The 15,572-nt window shown below is 42.7% G+C and overlaps 2 protein-coding genes and 1 pseudogene across 9 annotated transcripts; 1 reads left to right on the plus strand and 2 right to left on the minus strand.

Annotated features, from left to right (window-relative positions):
* Positions 1 to 896: 896 nt before the first annotated feature.
* On the minus strand, positions 897 to 3,836 carry LOC119286946. 8 transcript variants are annotated; one of them, XM_037566417.1, is made up of 5 exons: positions 3,538 to 3,836; positions 3,450 to 3,464; positions 3,145 to 3,187; positions 2,547 to 2,671; positions 897 to 1,205 (listed from the first exon to the last, which is right to left on the minus strand). In XM_037566417.1, exons 1-5 carry the CDS (start codon positions 3,708 to 3,710, stop codon positions 1,202 to 1,204), a joined length of 360 nt encoding a protein of 119 aa, XP_037422314.1. In that variant the 5' UTR covers positions 3,711 to 3,836; the 3' UTR covers positions 897 to 1,201. The 8 variants fall into 8 exon arrangements, 3 of the variants coding, with proteins under 3 accessions (XP_037422314.1, XP_037422313.1, XP_037422315.1); XR_005140712.1 differs by lacking the exon at positions 3,145 to 3,187 and having other exon boundaries at positions 3,406 to 3,464; XR_005140710.1 differs by having other exon boundaries at positions 2,547 to 3,302; positions 3,406 to 3,464.
* Positions 3,837 to 5,502: 1,666 nt separating this feature from the next.
* On the plus strand, positions 5,503 to 10,934 carry LOC119286947 (pinin-like). The gene is made up of 10 exons (XM_037566419.1): positions 5,503 to 5,649; positions 5,754 to 5,861; positions 5,947 to 6,006; positions 6,110 to 6,250; positions 6,361 to 6,477; positions 8,008 to 8,079; positions 8,728 to 8,811; positions 8,922 to 9,022; positions 9,340 to 9,424; positions 10,369 to 10,934. Exons 1-10 carry the CDS (start codon positions 5,575 to 5,577, stop codon positions 10,747 to 10,749), a joined length of 1,224 nt encoding a protein of 407 aa, XP_037422316.1. The 5' UTR covers positions 5,503 to 5,574; the 3' UTR covers positions 10,750 to 10,934.
* Positions 10,935 to 14,407: 3,473 nt separating this feature from the next.
* LOC119289195 lies at positions 14,408 to 15,513 on the minus strand (annotated as a pseudogene).
* Between the last annotated feature and the right edge of the window lie 59 nt (positions 15,514 to 15,572).

The raw sequence follows: 15,572 nt of genomic DNA on the forward strand, positions 1-15,572 counted from the left end.
TATATATATATATATATATATATATATATATATATATATATATATATATATATATATATATATATATATATATATATATAGGGTCGCGCTATTCGTCACCCTGGGTGAGGAATTCTTATTCCTCACCCCAGCCAAATCATGCAGGCACATGCAACCTGCAAGTATGCCAACCGTGGAGGCTTCTATTCTGAGGTAATTTACAAGGCAACTGGGGTAAGATTATAGCGTGTAGGCTGGTGAGGTAATATAGAACATAACAGAGGTAAGATTACAGCGTGGGCTTCAGCCTGGCATGCCCGAAACAACCGTGAGAGAAATTGGCCTGCGATGTAAAATTACTACGAGGTAAGGTGAGCAACAACTCAGCGGAATTCTTTTTTATGTTGTAGTATTTTATTGTGGCATGGGTGCGCTTCAGCCTAGCACAGGTTTAGATGATAAACTGTATATAGGCTACTTAAAATGCTACTCGTTAAATATTATTTATTTGTATTGGAATTGGTTCAGACAAAAAAAGAAGCTAATTTTTTGAACTCCTAAACAAACTCGTAAAATACTGCAATCATGTGAAGAGACACACAGATCTGTCTGCTCTCAAAAGTACAGTTTATCTATCTAGCATGCGCCAAGTTCATGGAGCATTGTGCCCATTCTTCATCGTTCTCATTTTTCTTTTACCAGTGGTTGTTTCATGACAAGACAGATAATCTTAGCTCACATTTTGTCTAGCTTTTGGTGGTACAGAACTGTAAGCCATGCTGCAGAGCTTATAGCATTATTCTACAACCAAATCGAGATGGATACTCTCCAGTTTTCAGAATGCTCAAGAAGACAAGCTTCCCGTAACTCTAAACTGGTTTGTTCTGGGCAGTAGAATTTACATTTGAAGAGAAGGATGAAGCATTTGCTGATCCAGAAGGTTTAAGTTAACATTGCAGGTAAGATGTTTCAAGGACTCTCCACAACTATGTTTGCATGCTTAATGTTCTTCCAAAGTTAATTTCGATACACATTAATTGTGCAGGTTGGTAATTCAGCATGGTAAGAAGGCCTATCTATAAGGGCAGAGAGCCCCCTTCCATGTCTTGACGTCGATATGTCTCAGATGCTTGACACATCGATCCTGACCATCACCATTGTCTCATTCTTTGCATACCGTCAGCAACTCCATTCCTAGAGATGTTTGCATCTTAGGCTTGAGCTACCTACAGTGTAAATAAAACTGATTTTGATTCACTGAGAATTTCATATTTACTGATTAGAGTATAGGGAACAATAAGCAGCATCAATGAAGCACATCCTAGGGGCATAAGGTTAAAGAAATAATGTGTTGAAACAAACGTTGATATGCATATGCAATTCCGACAGAGAAATCATTTTGTAACTACGGGTATGTATATGCATGGAGTTTCAGAACAAATAAACATTAGCTAAGAAGAAAATGAATGGATATTGGTTAACAAAGTAATAGTGTTCTTGTTAACTTGCAAGAGATGATCGGCAGCAAAACAGAAGATTGTAGAAAATGCTAAGAATAAATAAACAACTTACAATCCTTAGTCCAAGTTTTGCTTCTCAAAGAAATGAAGCGCTCACTCTCTTAGAATTTGGTGCAAAACATACTACAATCTGAGAAATAAGCTTGTAATTTTGCCCAAAACAACTAAATTTGTGGATGAAATCAAAATCGAACACATGGTCTAATTTTCATTCTGTTTGGAACATTCGGTACAATTTGGCATCCGCTTTCTCAAAGTATAAAGTTTCTTTGTTGTTTTATGAGCATTAACATCAAAGGTTATGCCAGAAAATAGCACATACGATGCTGTTCAACGAGATGCGATGTTATAGATTTATGATCTAGATGCTGACATAAGTGCACAACAAACAATCTTGGTCGATAAATACTCCAGAAGCACATTTACATATAAAGTCTGGTTTATGCTAGGGAAAATTAATAAGGAATAACATCAATGAACAATACATTTTCAAAGCTTTACAAGTTACATACACCGACAGACTTGCATGCATGCTTGAAAAAATTAGAGCAGATACCCCTTTTCAAGTACCAGTATATAGTATATACATATACACCCAGCCCTTCCAAAAAAATACCGAGATTAGATTTTCTACCTCTCTTTATGAGTATAAACCTTTTGATTCACTGCATATACCATTTTCTTGAATGGAACTGAGGTAATGTCCAGTAGAAGTTTCTAGATTATTTTGTTATCCAGTAAATATCCAGTCAAATAGATCAAGAAATATTGAATGCCCTTGATGGTACCAAAAATAAATGAAAATCCAACTCACAACTATGGTGGAGGGGCTAATCGAAGAATGGGTGTTCACCCCAAGATCAGTGTGAAGTTAAGCAGGTTTTGAATCTAGTCAGACCCTATGTGCCCAAAATCATATTTAGGATAAGCAATCAAGTATATATACTCCACCAACTAAACAATTTGCAAAGAGAAAATTTTATAAAGCTTTGATATAGATGCATCTGAAGTCATGAACTAGATCGGCGGAACACTTTTTTGATATACCTGTCATAGTGCCTTGATTGTCGACAGGAGATGCTTTCTTCTGAATATGCAATAGATAATTGAGCTTTGTCGGTGCCGATTGCTGCTGATATCTCGGCGTGACCAAGTCCCATTGAGCATCCTTTCTGATTTAAATCCCAGGAAGATTTGGATAAAGAGCAAACAGGAACAAGAACAACATGAAATTTGACAATTAAAAACTTAAAAGAAGGAACACCAGATATTATATACTACAAACATGCAAAAGTATAGAGACCCTCCAGGGAGAAGTAATTGTTGCACTTCAACACCCAGAGTAAACCTCAATAGTCAAAACACCTTAAAGAGCAATAGTTCTAATACGGAGTACAACTCTAGTTTCATTAGCTATCTCTGTAATAATTTATAAAATCAATTTCCACGCAATGTTCCTATCCTCAATGAATTGTCTATAGGAAACGTAAGAACTACTTGATGTCTATTAATAACAGATCCATCTTTCTATACCAGCAAATTACTAATTAAAATCCCAGGATTTTTTCCCAATTAAATACCTGCTTCTCGTGTGAATATATATACAATAGGGAGCAAAGTTAAAAATTCAGTTAAGAGAACGGACCTTACTATTTTTGGACTTCTCGATCAACAAATGATTTTGATTGCTGACCGATACATGCAAAAATTAGTAATTCCAGAAAATTTACCAAGCAAAAATCCAGAATCGTTTTGCAACTATGGATGCCTAGTGCACTCAGTTGATCTTGAGTAACCTAAAACCTGTAGACAGTAGACACTTGTATGGATTCTTTACCAAAAAAATGCATGAATTGACGAGATTCTGGAGATACTAGAAATCGCACGTGCATGCAAATTAGTTAACCTGGGTGGAAATGAAGGCAGCCGTGGGACAGCTTGTAGACTTACGAGTCGATGGCCTTCCTGCAAGGCAATTAAGCACATCGATCAGGGTGAGCGAGGATGGAAAGGAGACAAGAGGGAGGAGTGGAGAGACCAGGCGTGGAAGCAGGGGACCATCGCCACGAGCAACGAAGGGGGCTGGGGATCGATGCGGACTGCGACACGGCCGCCGGCGGGCGAAGCCGTCACCCGCCGCGAAGCCTCCTGCAGCACAGCTCGCCTCGCTGCTGCCTCCGGCCAACCTTCCACCCCAAGTGCCGCACTCATCAGGGGTCGACCAGCAGCTACCACGAGCTCGCCGCCGACACCTCTCTCCGTCGCCGCCGAAACTGCTCGCCGCTTTCGATCCAAGAACTACGGAGGTTATCCGTTCATTTCCTTTTTTTTTCTTTGACGAAAAGAGTGGGTTTGCCAACCGTCGCTTGGAAAAAAAATATAGTCCGGCTGGAGAGCGTCTGGCTTGAAGAGCGGTGCGATGGGCCACGGAGCAGGGTCCTGGCTGGCTGGGTTGTTCGACCAGGGTGAAGAATTCTTATTCTTCACCCTGGGTCTTAAATAGACTTTCTATATATATATATATATATATATATATATATATATATATATATATATATATATATATATAAAAGTAAACTTGACCTTTCATTGTACTTGTAAAAAGATCACGAAAAGAAAACCCCTCGTTGATTTCAGGGCAACAAAAATTTGTAGGCCAACATAGTGTGAAGAGTGTCTTGTGTATAGCAATATTTCTTTTGGCCCGAAGTCAACGATGGGCTATATTCGCGAAAATTTATATACTAATGCGAAAGAAAATCAAGTTTATTCAAAAAGAATTTCAAAACTTTTTTGACTTTTTAAACTACTATAATATTTTTTCCATATCGGATTACACCCTGGAACCAAAGTACATTTTCCTTGAGTGTGCCTCGGGCTGGCTCCTTGCTGGCCTATGCTCGCGGCGGCAACCTGGATCTGCTGGGCATGGCGGCAGGCAACGCGTCGGCACGCTGGGACGTGTGGACTTGGTCCAGCCGATGCGTGCGTCCTCCGGCGTCGCTTGGGCCAGGCCTTGCTAGATGGCGGTTCGATCTCCCGTCGTTTGTGCGTGGTATCTCGGGCGGTAACGGTGATCCAGATCTTGTTCGGCCTAGAGATGGTGGCTGCAAACTGTGATGGTGCAGCGACCTCTTGTGGCTCCACGGCGGCAGTGTACATCGAAAGATCTAGTTCATCTTTTCAGATCCGATAGTTCACTTCGGCGATGAGATGCAAACTATGGATGCCGGCTTGACGCAGAGGAATGGGTGTGCAGCGGCGCAGTAGGTGCTGGGGTGCTACCGGGGTCGTGGAAAAGTGGTGGCGACAACACATTTATGACGTCGATGGTGGTGATTCTTAAGTACCCGGTATCGAGCTCCGGGGTGAAAGCCCTGATTTGAATTCTGGCAATGGCGATGGTTATACATCGTTACCTTGTTGAAGGCATTGCTCGGATATGTTCGGACATTTTCTTCAGGGTGAAAACCTAGATTCCGCGTTGACTGCTGGATCCAGTGACGACAGCGTTTCAGCGTTGCTCCCTTTCTGAAGGCGTTGTTGTTGAAGAATCACGATGTTCATATGGTGTCTTGAGACGGTTGCCGCGAATATGGTCTTTCCTATAGTTTTCTGTTCACAGAGCTGATCACTTTTTTTTTCCTCGTCGCCCATGCATAGCTTTGGTCTTATATGACTTTACTATTTGCTGGCGTGTTTTTTGTGTGGATTGGTGTTGGCTGTGTGCATTCTAGCTGTGCAAAGGCCGGATGTATGCTTATCATGTTTGTATTTTCTTAATGCTGCATTTTGAGCTAATAAAATCCATCATTTTTTTGAAAATTTAGAACTTTGGTCGCACTCGCACCCAGTGTATTGATCTGAGCCGACCGCAACAACCGACCCGGCGAGGCGACCACGGCCCAACCGCGACGGAGACGGCACGCCAAAGATCCAACGGCCGAGACCACTCGCATCCACGCACCGCATCCTAGGGCATCCAAGCCCCCCGAACGACAACGCATCCGCCCGCCCCATCCTCCCTCCCTCGCGCAGCAGCCAAACCCTCCCTCCCTCCCCTTCGCCGCCGCCGATGGCCGCCGCGGCGGAGAAGACGGCCGAGGAGATCCGCCGCGAGCTCCAAGAGCTGCAGCGCCAGCACCGCGAGGTCCCTCCCCCCCGCCCCTCCACCCTCTCACTTCCCCTCCGTGGCCATCGAGGCGTCTCCCCTGACCCGTTTGCTTGTCCCCGTGTTCTCCTCCCCTCCCGCAGATCAGCGAGCGCCTGCGCGACCCCCGAGGCCTCCGACGCGGCGCCCCCGCCACCGGCCCCGGCCCCGGCCCCGGAGGCCCCCGCCCGCTCCGCGGCTTCGCCAGACCCGTGCGCGCCTCTCGCTTCGCGTCTCCTTCTCGTCCCTGTCTCTGTTTCTGTGCGTGATTTTTCTCCCCGCGTGTTTCTGATGCAGGCCCCGGAGCCGGTGGACCAGCCCGAGCCCAAGCGCCGGCTTCTTTCTGCCGTGGTTAAAGTACGAGCCCTCGTTTTTATTTTTGTGTTCGTCAATCCTGTTTTGTTTTGTTGGTTTGTCAAATACCCTAACGTCTTCTCTGTGTTTGGCGTGATGCACGGAGGTGGATGGCCCTGGAACTAATGGGGATGATGCGGCGGCGGAGGGGCGTGAGGATGGACCAAATGCTGCTCAAGGTGGTGAGAGGAGGGCAGCCAGTAATGGTGGGTTCAGGAGGGATGGGAGCCAGTGGGTATCCAGGAGGGTGAGTAAGGGGAATGGGATTTTGGAGGAGATAGTGTGCGTGTGTGCTTGTGGATGGGTTCCACATGCTGTTTTCGGGAGATCGCTTATATTGGTATTATTTGGTTGCAGGAGCTTGATAATCAGCTGCCAGAGCCTCTCCCGAGGCCGGCTCCCAAGGAAGAGGATCAGAGCTTGGTGAGGAGGAACAAGAGAATGCTGGGGAAGCTTCTTGTTGGCACGCTAGAGGTAACAAGTTCATCTGACGTATAATGAGACGATCCACGTGCTTAGAAATTGTGATAATTCCTTCTTGTTTCAGTATTTCTTGATTGCTTTGGATTGGGTATTGTGTAATCGAACATGGTATATTAACCTGCTGTTCGGTAAGAATATACTAATTTAGTTGAAGTACAAACGGCAAGTGAATTTTTGAATCCTCAAGGTTTTATTTTTGTCCTGCAACTTTTGGCATCAAGCAGAAAATATTTTGCCAATTTGGCTACAGAGGGGTTCTTGCTTCTTTCATCAACTTAGCAATTCTCTCAATCAGTTGTGGTCTTCCAACATCAAATCCTCATTTCTATTACCCCATAACCATTGGCAATTTATTAACTGGTCTGGTAAATAGATCATTCCTTGTTTTGTTTACTAGGTTGGACATGGCTCTATTTGACTGCATAGTTTATAACCAATTTCCATACTCCTTTATATTCAAATCTCTTGGAGAACATTAAATTCCTCATTCCTCAGATAGGTGTTGTGTTACGGGTGGTGCAGTTATAACTAATTTCTGTTTGATTCATACAAAGTATTCAAGTTATTAGTACTGAACACCATTAAATCTTCAATACCCTTTTAATTGATTTCCCATACTTGCTTTGTCTGGTACTCTGGTTTATATTTCCAGAATGCTGAACTTCATTGCTCTAAAATATTTTGGAATTTCCAGTACTTACAATAACATTGCCTGCTTACAGCTTTTCCTTAATCATGTGAAATTTGTTCATTGTTTTCCAAAAGGAGTTACTCCAACATTTTTTCTTCATTGCTTTACCAGCACACTCTACAGCTTCAATTTCAATGAAACTGTATCGTAAGCTTGTCATTTTGTGTTTGTTGAAAATCGCCATATGCAATTTGCTCTGCAGGAACTTTTGTATTGCACCCCCAGTTTTCAACTTTACCACCAAGTTCGTTGCACCTACTCTCAGATACACAAAAATCACGAGTGACCTTACTGAATAAAGAAAAGAAATCTGCTGAATAAACTTCTAGATCACTTGTGGGTGAGGTTTCAGGGCAGTCATTGAGGATTTGATGTCTTACCTATAGGTGTAGTAAAGTTTTTTAGAGGCCCGATGTGAAGCTATGTTACCTGATTTCTGCAAACACAGTGTTAATGTCATGTCACTATTGCACTAATAATAGCAAATGCTTTGTTTGCAAGCTATATGGTCAATAAGCACTAGTTTGTCTGCTGGCTAAAGTTAACAAGCATAGCTATCATACATTTAATGGAAACACAATTTCATAATTAACTATTATGAATGAACTCTTCAAGTCAAATCAGACACCAAGAGAGGTGTAGACCGTGAGTAACTTGGTGCCGAGGGAGTTTGACTTGTATTATGCATGCCTCATTGTGTTGAATATGCTTCATTATGTGAATGTGATCAGTCCAATTTAGAGGAACACAACTGTTTTTTCACAATCCATTGTGTTCACCTTTGTGAATATTTCAGTTTATCTGATTCTTCCTCATGCTTGCCAATGCAGAAATTTCAGCAGGAGAACAAAAAACTTTCCAACTCAGAGGCTTTTATGCGTAGATCAGAGGCTCAGCAGAAGGTACTTATCTATATTTATACATTTTGTTAATCATTAGCCACTCAAATAATACACAGGGTGCTATGAGCTAAATAAATTGTTATTCTCTTATTTGGTTCTCATATTGAAAATTGCCTGGTGTGCCTATGGGCCAGGCCCTATATGGAAGCCTCTAGGCTGGTATTACAGTAATGGAATTAACTCAGGTGGCTTGCAGTTGGTTTTTGAGGTCTTGACATTAACCCTTAGTCACTTCAAAGTTTCTTTTTACTTAAATGTTTATTGTTACTTGTCTTGTGTCCAGATGTTTTTTCCCCTGTGTACTGTTTGCTTATTTGGTTATCTTACATGTGTGGTTGCATCATTTATTTGTCAAACATGGGGAAGGACCTGTGGGTAGAAGATCCGAATAGATATAAAATATGTAGCATGGGTGTCAGTTGCCACTCTAGCAATTCTTGAACTATTCTTAACTGAACTTAAGAGCTGAGGGAGATCAATGATCTTTTCCAACTTTGAGGAGTTCAGTATTTCTTTTCTGAGGGAACATAATTTAGTGTTTTCTCTTGGAAGTTTACATGCCTCGCAGATGATCATATTGCATTTTTTTGTATTCTCAATATTAGCTCTAAGATGTCAGGAAATACTGAAATGATCGGTTGAATGTAGGCTGATCAAAAGGCTCGTGAGGACAGTGAAAGATTGCGGCAGCAAGAACGGGAGCAAGCAGCTGAGAAGCGTAGGCGTGATATGGTAATCTCCCGCTCACTTTTCTGTGACATGCATCTGTTTTTTAATTTCACTCATTTAACTTGGTTGTGTTTGTATGCCAAATGATTTAACCCTGAGATGCTCTTATTTAGACGCTCCGTGCTCGAGTAGCTGCTAAGGCAGAAGAAAAGAGGTTGGAGCTATTGTACATTCAGTGGTCTGAGCATCACAAAAAGCTGTCCAGTTTCTTAAGGTAACTTCACTGCTTTATGTCATTTTCCATTTTTCACTTTGACTTTGATAAATGATCACTATCCCTTTTCCTTCCATTGTGCTGCTTGTTTGCATAGTTGGATTCTGCTTGCTTTTTGACGAGTCTGTTCTTATTTTGTGCATGCTGCAGGTTATTTTTATTCCTGGTCCAAAAGTATCCATATTGACAATTAAATTGAGGGAAGATGCGTTTCTGATTGTACGCAAATCTTGATGTTTGATGTCTATAGGGGTTTCCATATCCACTCATTATACTATATATGTTTGTTTCTTGTTTGATTCCATTTGTATTTGCAGGACAAAAGCTGAACCAGCTATTTATTACATGCCGGCTAAACCAATAGTTGATGATCCGGTTATTGTTGAGCAAAACAAGGAAAAGGTATTTTCTTATAAGTTAGTACTAAAAAACTTTATGATCCGAGGAATAAAAAATAAACAAACTGCATGATCTGCACATGTTTGAAGGATGATTTGCCTTTATAGTTGTCCCTTTATATCTATTCAACGTACTTGGAAGTTGAAACACCTCAGCTATGCACGGAATGAAAATGGCAGCAATAGATTCAACATCGTCTTTTGCTGCTGTGCTGTTCGTGTCTTTTAGACTATCTATCAGTCAACCACTAGAGTGCAGCCTCTGTATGCTTTGTGGTGAATACTAAGCAGATCAATGAGTTGCGAAAAATACTCTGTTATGAAATATTTATCAGAGGAGAGAAAAGTACGAACGCCTTTCTGAATTGGTGAGAGTTCCCTGTTCACTCAAGAACCTGGCAACTCGCGGGAACTATGATAACTTGCTTGTGGCTGGTCTTGATAGTACAGACACGATGTTGTGGTATTTACCTTTGTATTATATTTTCTTGATAATGTTAATTACATTGCACAAAAAGATTGAGTATGAAGTCACCCATAACGGCACTGCTGCAAAATTATGCTGTAGTTCATCATCATGCCATGAATTCGAAAATTTACTGGGGAACTTTCTGGCGTGTTTAAGCTTCAGTTCATCATTTGCACATGTGAGAATTCACTTTGTTCAGGAGCAGCTTTGTGATTTCTTTTGATGTCCGAGGTGAAGGAACATGGTGGCTCATGGTGACCTTACCTATTACTTGCAAGTATTTTTTTTTTGCCAAATGCAAAAAATGGATTGAGAACATCACATAAATCATAACAGTCCTATTTTCCAGCATCTGTTTGCATGTTTTCCTGGGGCCACCTTCAATCTTACACGACAAAATTATTTATATTCTTTGAAATCGCCAGTTGTCTTCTGGATCGGTCAATCCAGACGAACCTAACTCCCATCAATCATTGCAGGTATTTGAAGAATGGAAATCTGTACGCAGAACGGAGCTGACCCAGTTCCAAAAGCAAGTTGAGGAGCAGTATCTGTCTAATGTTGAGAGGCAGCTGGAAAGGATTCAGAATGCCCGGAATGCTCGGAGGGGGAACGTGCCTGCTAACATGCAGGAAATGGACAAGGAGCTTGACACGCACAGAGCGGAGCATGGCCCAAAGGCTCGGCGGATCCCCGACGGTGGCAATGACGAGGATGATGATGTGGACGTGGACGACATGGCCGCGGAAGACGACCTGATGGATGAAGTGCTCGGCGTCAATGAGGCGATCAACGAGGACCCAGGCAAGCCGTCTGAGGAGGCCACTGATGTTGCGCCTGTACCCGAGCAGGCACAATAGGCAAGGTTATTTGCGAGGTAGGCACTCAGGCATTACGATTCTATATCGTTGTAGTTGCCCTCTTCTGCTGTGACTGTATTGTTGTTGGGTTTTTGTCTTTGGGAATGCTGTGAGCTGTGTTTGCTGTTGAGGCCATATACATACTTTTCATTATTGTTATTGTCATTTGTACGTACTCCGCGTAAGGTAAGTGTCAACCCGTGAAAACAGTCATCATGTGATCAACCTGTTCTTCACCTGCGCCATCAGCGTACAGGGGTTGAGCTACTGTTGATGACGTTGATCGCTGTACATTCAAGTTGTATGCTTGGTAAACCTCTTTTATTGTGCCAATGGTTCTATTCCTTTTAGCTCTGTATTCTCCTTGCTAATTCATTCGGAAATTCTAATGAGTGGCAATGACCGCTCGCTGATCTCTTGGATGGCATCCACGAGAAGGCATGGTCCTTGCACTTTCCACTGCCGTGAGTTTGTGACCGAGTGAGCGCACAAGAATGGTGAAGTCTCACTTGAGAGCACAGAAAGCAGGGAGGCAGACGACCTCAAAGAATAAACTTAGTGTAGGTTTTGACGGGGTGTTGACATTCAGAGTGAACATTAACTGAATACAAACACATGAACACATTAACAAGAACCGAGAGAACAATTTGGAAACCTTGCACCGTTTGAGTTAGGATGATACTTAATGACTCTCCCTTTAGGAAAGGTGTGATGAGAGTTAATAGCGGCACCCAAACACAGCACACAACAGTGGCCGATGTTGTGATCATTGCACTGCTAAATGTTAGCTTTAGGTGGACTCAATTAGTGAAATGTTTGCGCATCATCTAAACCAAGAACCCGATGTGTTTAGGTGGAGCCTCCACCCGTTTGGGTCTTCCTCAGCCAATGCATGTATGCCGATATGGTGAATGCGAACAGTCAATTGGGGTGAAACATATCTAGAAACTCAAAGGTGACGTTTAAGATTAAGATCGTTATATGGTACCTATGATGGGGACGATCCTTACAAAAGAAAATCCCGCAAAGTGGCATGAATCCGATTAACCCATTAGAAAATCAGGTAAAAGTGTTGCCATTGCAACGAAGAAGAAACAATAAAGAGATCTTGTTTTCTCTCATGCCCTGTTGCCCACCTGCGTGATGAGTAGTTTATGTGCCTTTCAATCTTCCACCACCTTGTAGTATTTCTAATATGTTTGGGAAATAGCTATTAGGGCTATAGACAACTTACGACAATTTGTGCTTTATGTTGGGGTCTATGGATATTGTTTTTAACATTGAGTTCCTAATCTTTTCACCCGGACACATACTTGGTGCGCACTGCAGCACGTGAAAGCAAAGTACTCTTGACTCTAGGTGCAACCGATTGAAGACGACCGCTCAAGCTTTGTTCAACCGATAACGGCAATAATAAAGAAACAAAACCATTCAAACTTTCCTTAGGGCGGTCACCTTACCCGCCGATTGATGTGTAAGAATTCCAACGGGTCATGGTCCATCAAAATTTCAGGAAAATAGAAATACTACCCTGTGCGTTGCTGAGGGGATTGGTTCAATTATTTCAAGAATGTTTTGTTGTACGTAACATTAGTATTTGGATCAATAATATAAGTAAAACAAAATTATACATAAATTTACTGTATTTGATTGTTGCATAGTTGTAGGATATTTGCCAAATACAAGTAGCAGGAACTATGCATGTTACGGTGGTCTTTTCTCATGCATTGTGGCTTGTTGAGTTGACATAGCTGACACAGTGATGGTCAACTATTTAGCTATATATATGATATGGAGAGAAGTCAATAATGGAATAGCATGTGGTAGTTTAGTCACATGTTGTCAATGGACAAAGATTTGGACCAATATATAAGGAGACTTCTCATAGTATATTTACATGAGATGGCAATTGGGAGTTATACTGCATGTGCAACACACTCTTACGTGCACATCTAATCGTGCTTATTCTACTCCGTGCTCCGCTGATCCTCTTCCTTCTGTTTGGTTATCCCGAAAACTAGGTTCACTCGGTGTCCTCCCACCATAAGTTGAGGAGGATATCCAGTGCTCCCATGTCTAAAAGTCACTCCAAATGTTTGAATATTTTGAATTTTTTAATGTTCCCAATTCACGAGTCCATGAACTATGAAAAGTTCATATTCAAGCTCGAAATGCACACTGAGAACAAAAAAGACAAATTCAGCATGAATAGTGTCACAAAAAGACAACTCCAAAAATGACAATATTTACTCAATTTTCTCTTTTTTGTTTCTCAGTGTGTATTTCAAGTTTGGGTCTGTTATTTTAGAGGTCACAGCCACATGTCTTGTGAACATTCACAGAAAATTCAAATCTTTTGAAACATTTAAAGTTAACTTTTTAGACATGAGAGCTCCATATATTTTCCCCATACGTTGATGCTTTCGGTGCCAACAACTTGCATTTAGGCCATCCATTACTTGCTGTCCAGGCATAAGGGTCAGGGCCAGGGTTCCCAGGCAAGAAGTAAGAGAGGTACCGAGTGAAACCCAGGCGCTTCTCGGTGGCACTACCGACGATGCCTGCGTGATTCACGTTAGTCCGAGGGGTGCTTTCATGGTTCTGCCTCCATCGCCTTGTCCGTGCTCAGGGAAAACCATGTCCATTGCTAGACTTGGTGACAACTCGTTGCGTCATTACCATATTGGGGGCATCAATAGAGAGCTTAGGTCTCATGGTGTGGAGACGTGTTTGGGCAGGATTGGATCCCGAGACTGAGATGAAGCATCCTCGGCTCCAGCGTTTGGCCGTCTCGTTTATCTCCTAACATACACTATTTCATCAGCCACCTTGGTCCAAATAGCTCGCCTACAGGGTTGGCGCTCGGAAGAGGGCCCTCTCCAACAACAATTTTTGTGGAGGCATTGCGACAAAGTCCGATGATTTCATCCTAGAGACAGGGGTTTGCTTGTAGACTTTTTGGAGCTTCTAGTTGTGGTCCTGCTACTCTTGCACTTCTGCTCGACGGCAAGCCAACGACGTCCAGTAGTGCATTCCTTGTGTAGTGTTAGCGCTGCCCGTCTTGTTTTAGCCTAGATTTCTTTGATCTGCTTTGTAAGGTTTATCTATAAAGTGGGACAGAAAATTATTTTGTGAACTCTCACATGTCCAAAATGGATGGACATGTACTAAATTAGTGTAATGTTTTCCTAGAGACTAAGTGCATCGGAAAGTCCCAAAAGTATTCTAGGTGTGTCAGCTTGGATGCTCCAACCTAGGTTTGACATGCCCACATGTCGCGTTGACTAATACCACTTTGCCCATAAATTGTTGCCTATTATTGTGTCCTTTTATTTTTAGGGAAATACAGTTAACGCATATCTTTAATATATGCGGGATGTGTGCATTGATCAATGCAAAGATCAGGGATGCTCTCTCATTTTTGAAATAACAAATCTGGGTCCAATCAGTGAATGGATTCTAACAAGAGGGATTTTCGTGTAAACAACACCATAGAGAATTTAAGCTCAAAGTCATTTATCTTTTTTTTATATATATTTACCAAACATTTACGACTTTACAACCGGGAAATAACGCAGTGCAATGGAAGGTACATATATATAGATAAAAATCGGTGTGTTTATGTAATATTTGTAGATATATGTGGCAATGTATTTCCCTACTCGGTTGGGTAGGAAGGTTGCATGGCCAAGCCACACATACCACTCTTGTCGGAAATATCCTTCTCCATTCTGAGATACCCACTCTCGCCCCATGTCGTGCCCCATGAGTTTTTCAGCAGCCAAAATTTAGTTCCGTCACTCGTCATGCCATAACCAATCGCTACTATCCCATGGTCCAAATCAGTTCCGCAGGAGCCGGTCATCACCCCGCCAGAGAGGTGTTGAAATATGACATCCCCTCCGTCCATAGCTACTGATACAGGCTGGTTAGCCACGGCTTTCATAAGAGAAGATTCATTGTTGGCGGGCACATCCTCATAGCCCTTGATGGTTGCAACACTGTTGCTTGCAGTGCTAGTCTTGCACTGTCCGTCTTGTGCAGTGTATGGGTAGTTGGCCTCAGTGGTGAGGCCACCGTTCTTGATGATGAACTTGAAAGCGTCGTGCATCTCGCCCCCCGCGCACCCCTGATCCACACCATGGACATCACAGTCAACTAGCTCTTGCTCAGACAAGGAGACGAGCTTCCCTGTGCTCAACTTTACAATGCCCTCGGTTGCAGCCACGGCTGAAAAAGCCCAACAACAACCTACAAAAATATTGACGTACTTAGTGTAATTTCAGTTATCATGAGAATACGATATATACATACTACCTAAATTTACTTACCACACTGGCCTTGGTCTTTGATAGGAGTGACAACGCCCTTGGTCCTCCAATCAGCTGCCGCTGGAAGCGCATCATTGCTGACATTGTTGTACTTGAACCCGATTGGAGCCCTAGAAACATTCCTTCTGAGGCCCTTGTTGGTCTTGATTGCTCTGAACTCGTCGTTGGTGAGGCCGGTAAACTGGTTGACACCGAGCCAGAACTTGTGATTTTCGGTGTTGAACGACTCGATGAAGGCAACGTTGGTCTTGAACACCTCGAACCGCTGCGCCTTCTCGGTGTTGTCCTTGTAAACACGGTTAAACTTCGCCATCCACTACTCATGCTTCTCCACCATGGCCGTGTCACCAAGCTCGCGAGCTGATAGAACGGTGCTACTGCATAAGCAGATGCTGCCTAGGATGGCAAGATGCAATGCCTTTGGGATGGCCATGATCTGCTCGACTAGTGCTTGCTGGTACTACAATTAGCTTGGTGGTGTTTTGGTCTGTC

This window comes from Triticum dicoccoides, chromosome 4A (assembly GCF_002162155.2).
Source record: "Triticum dicoccoides isolate Atlit2015 ecotype Zavitan chromosome 4A, WEW_v2.0, whole genome shotgun sequence".
Taxonomy (NCBI): Eukaryota; Viridiplantae; Streptophyta; class Magnoliopsida; order Poales; family Poaceae; genus Triticum; species Triticum dicoccoides.

Excerpts from the sequence above, each read along its gene's own strand:
- LOC119286946 (XM_037566416.1), bottom strand. The coding sequence starts at position 3,710 with ATGAGTGCGGCACTTGGGGTGGAAGGTTGGCCGGAGGCAGCAGCGAGG. Across the intron at positions 3,465-3,557 it reads CTTCGTTGCTCGTGGCGATG|GAAGGCCATCGACTCGTAAG; the intron begins GTCCCCTGCTTC and ends ATTGCCTTGCAG. Across the intron at positions 2,672-3,405 it reads CTGCCTTCATTTCCACCCAG|AAAGGATGCTCAATGGGACT; the intron begins GTTAACTAATTT and ends GATTTAAATCAG.
- LOC119286947 (XM_037566419.1), top strand. The coding sequence starts at position 5,575 with ATGGCCGCCGCGGCGGAGAAGACGGCCGAGGAGATCCGCCGCGAGCTC. Across the intron at positions 5,862-5,946 it reads TCCGCGGCTTCGCCAGACCC|GCCCCGGAGCCGGTGGACCA; the intron begins GTGCGCGCCTCT and ends TTTCTGATGCAG. Across the intron at positions 8,812-8,921 it reads AGAAGCGTAGGCGTGATATG|ACGCTCCGTGCTCGAGTAGC; the intron begins GTAATCTCCCGC and ends GCTCTTATTTAG.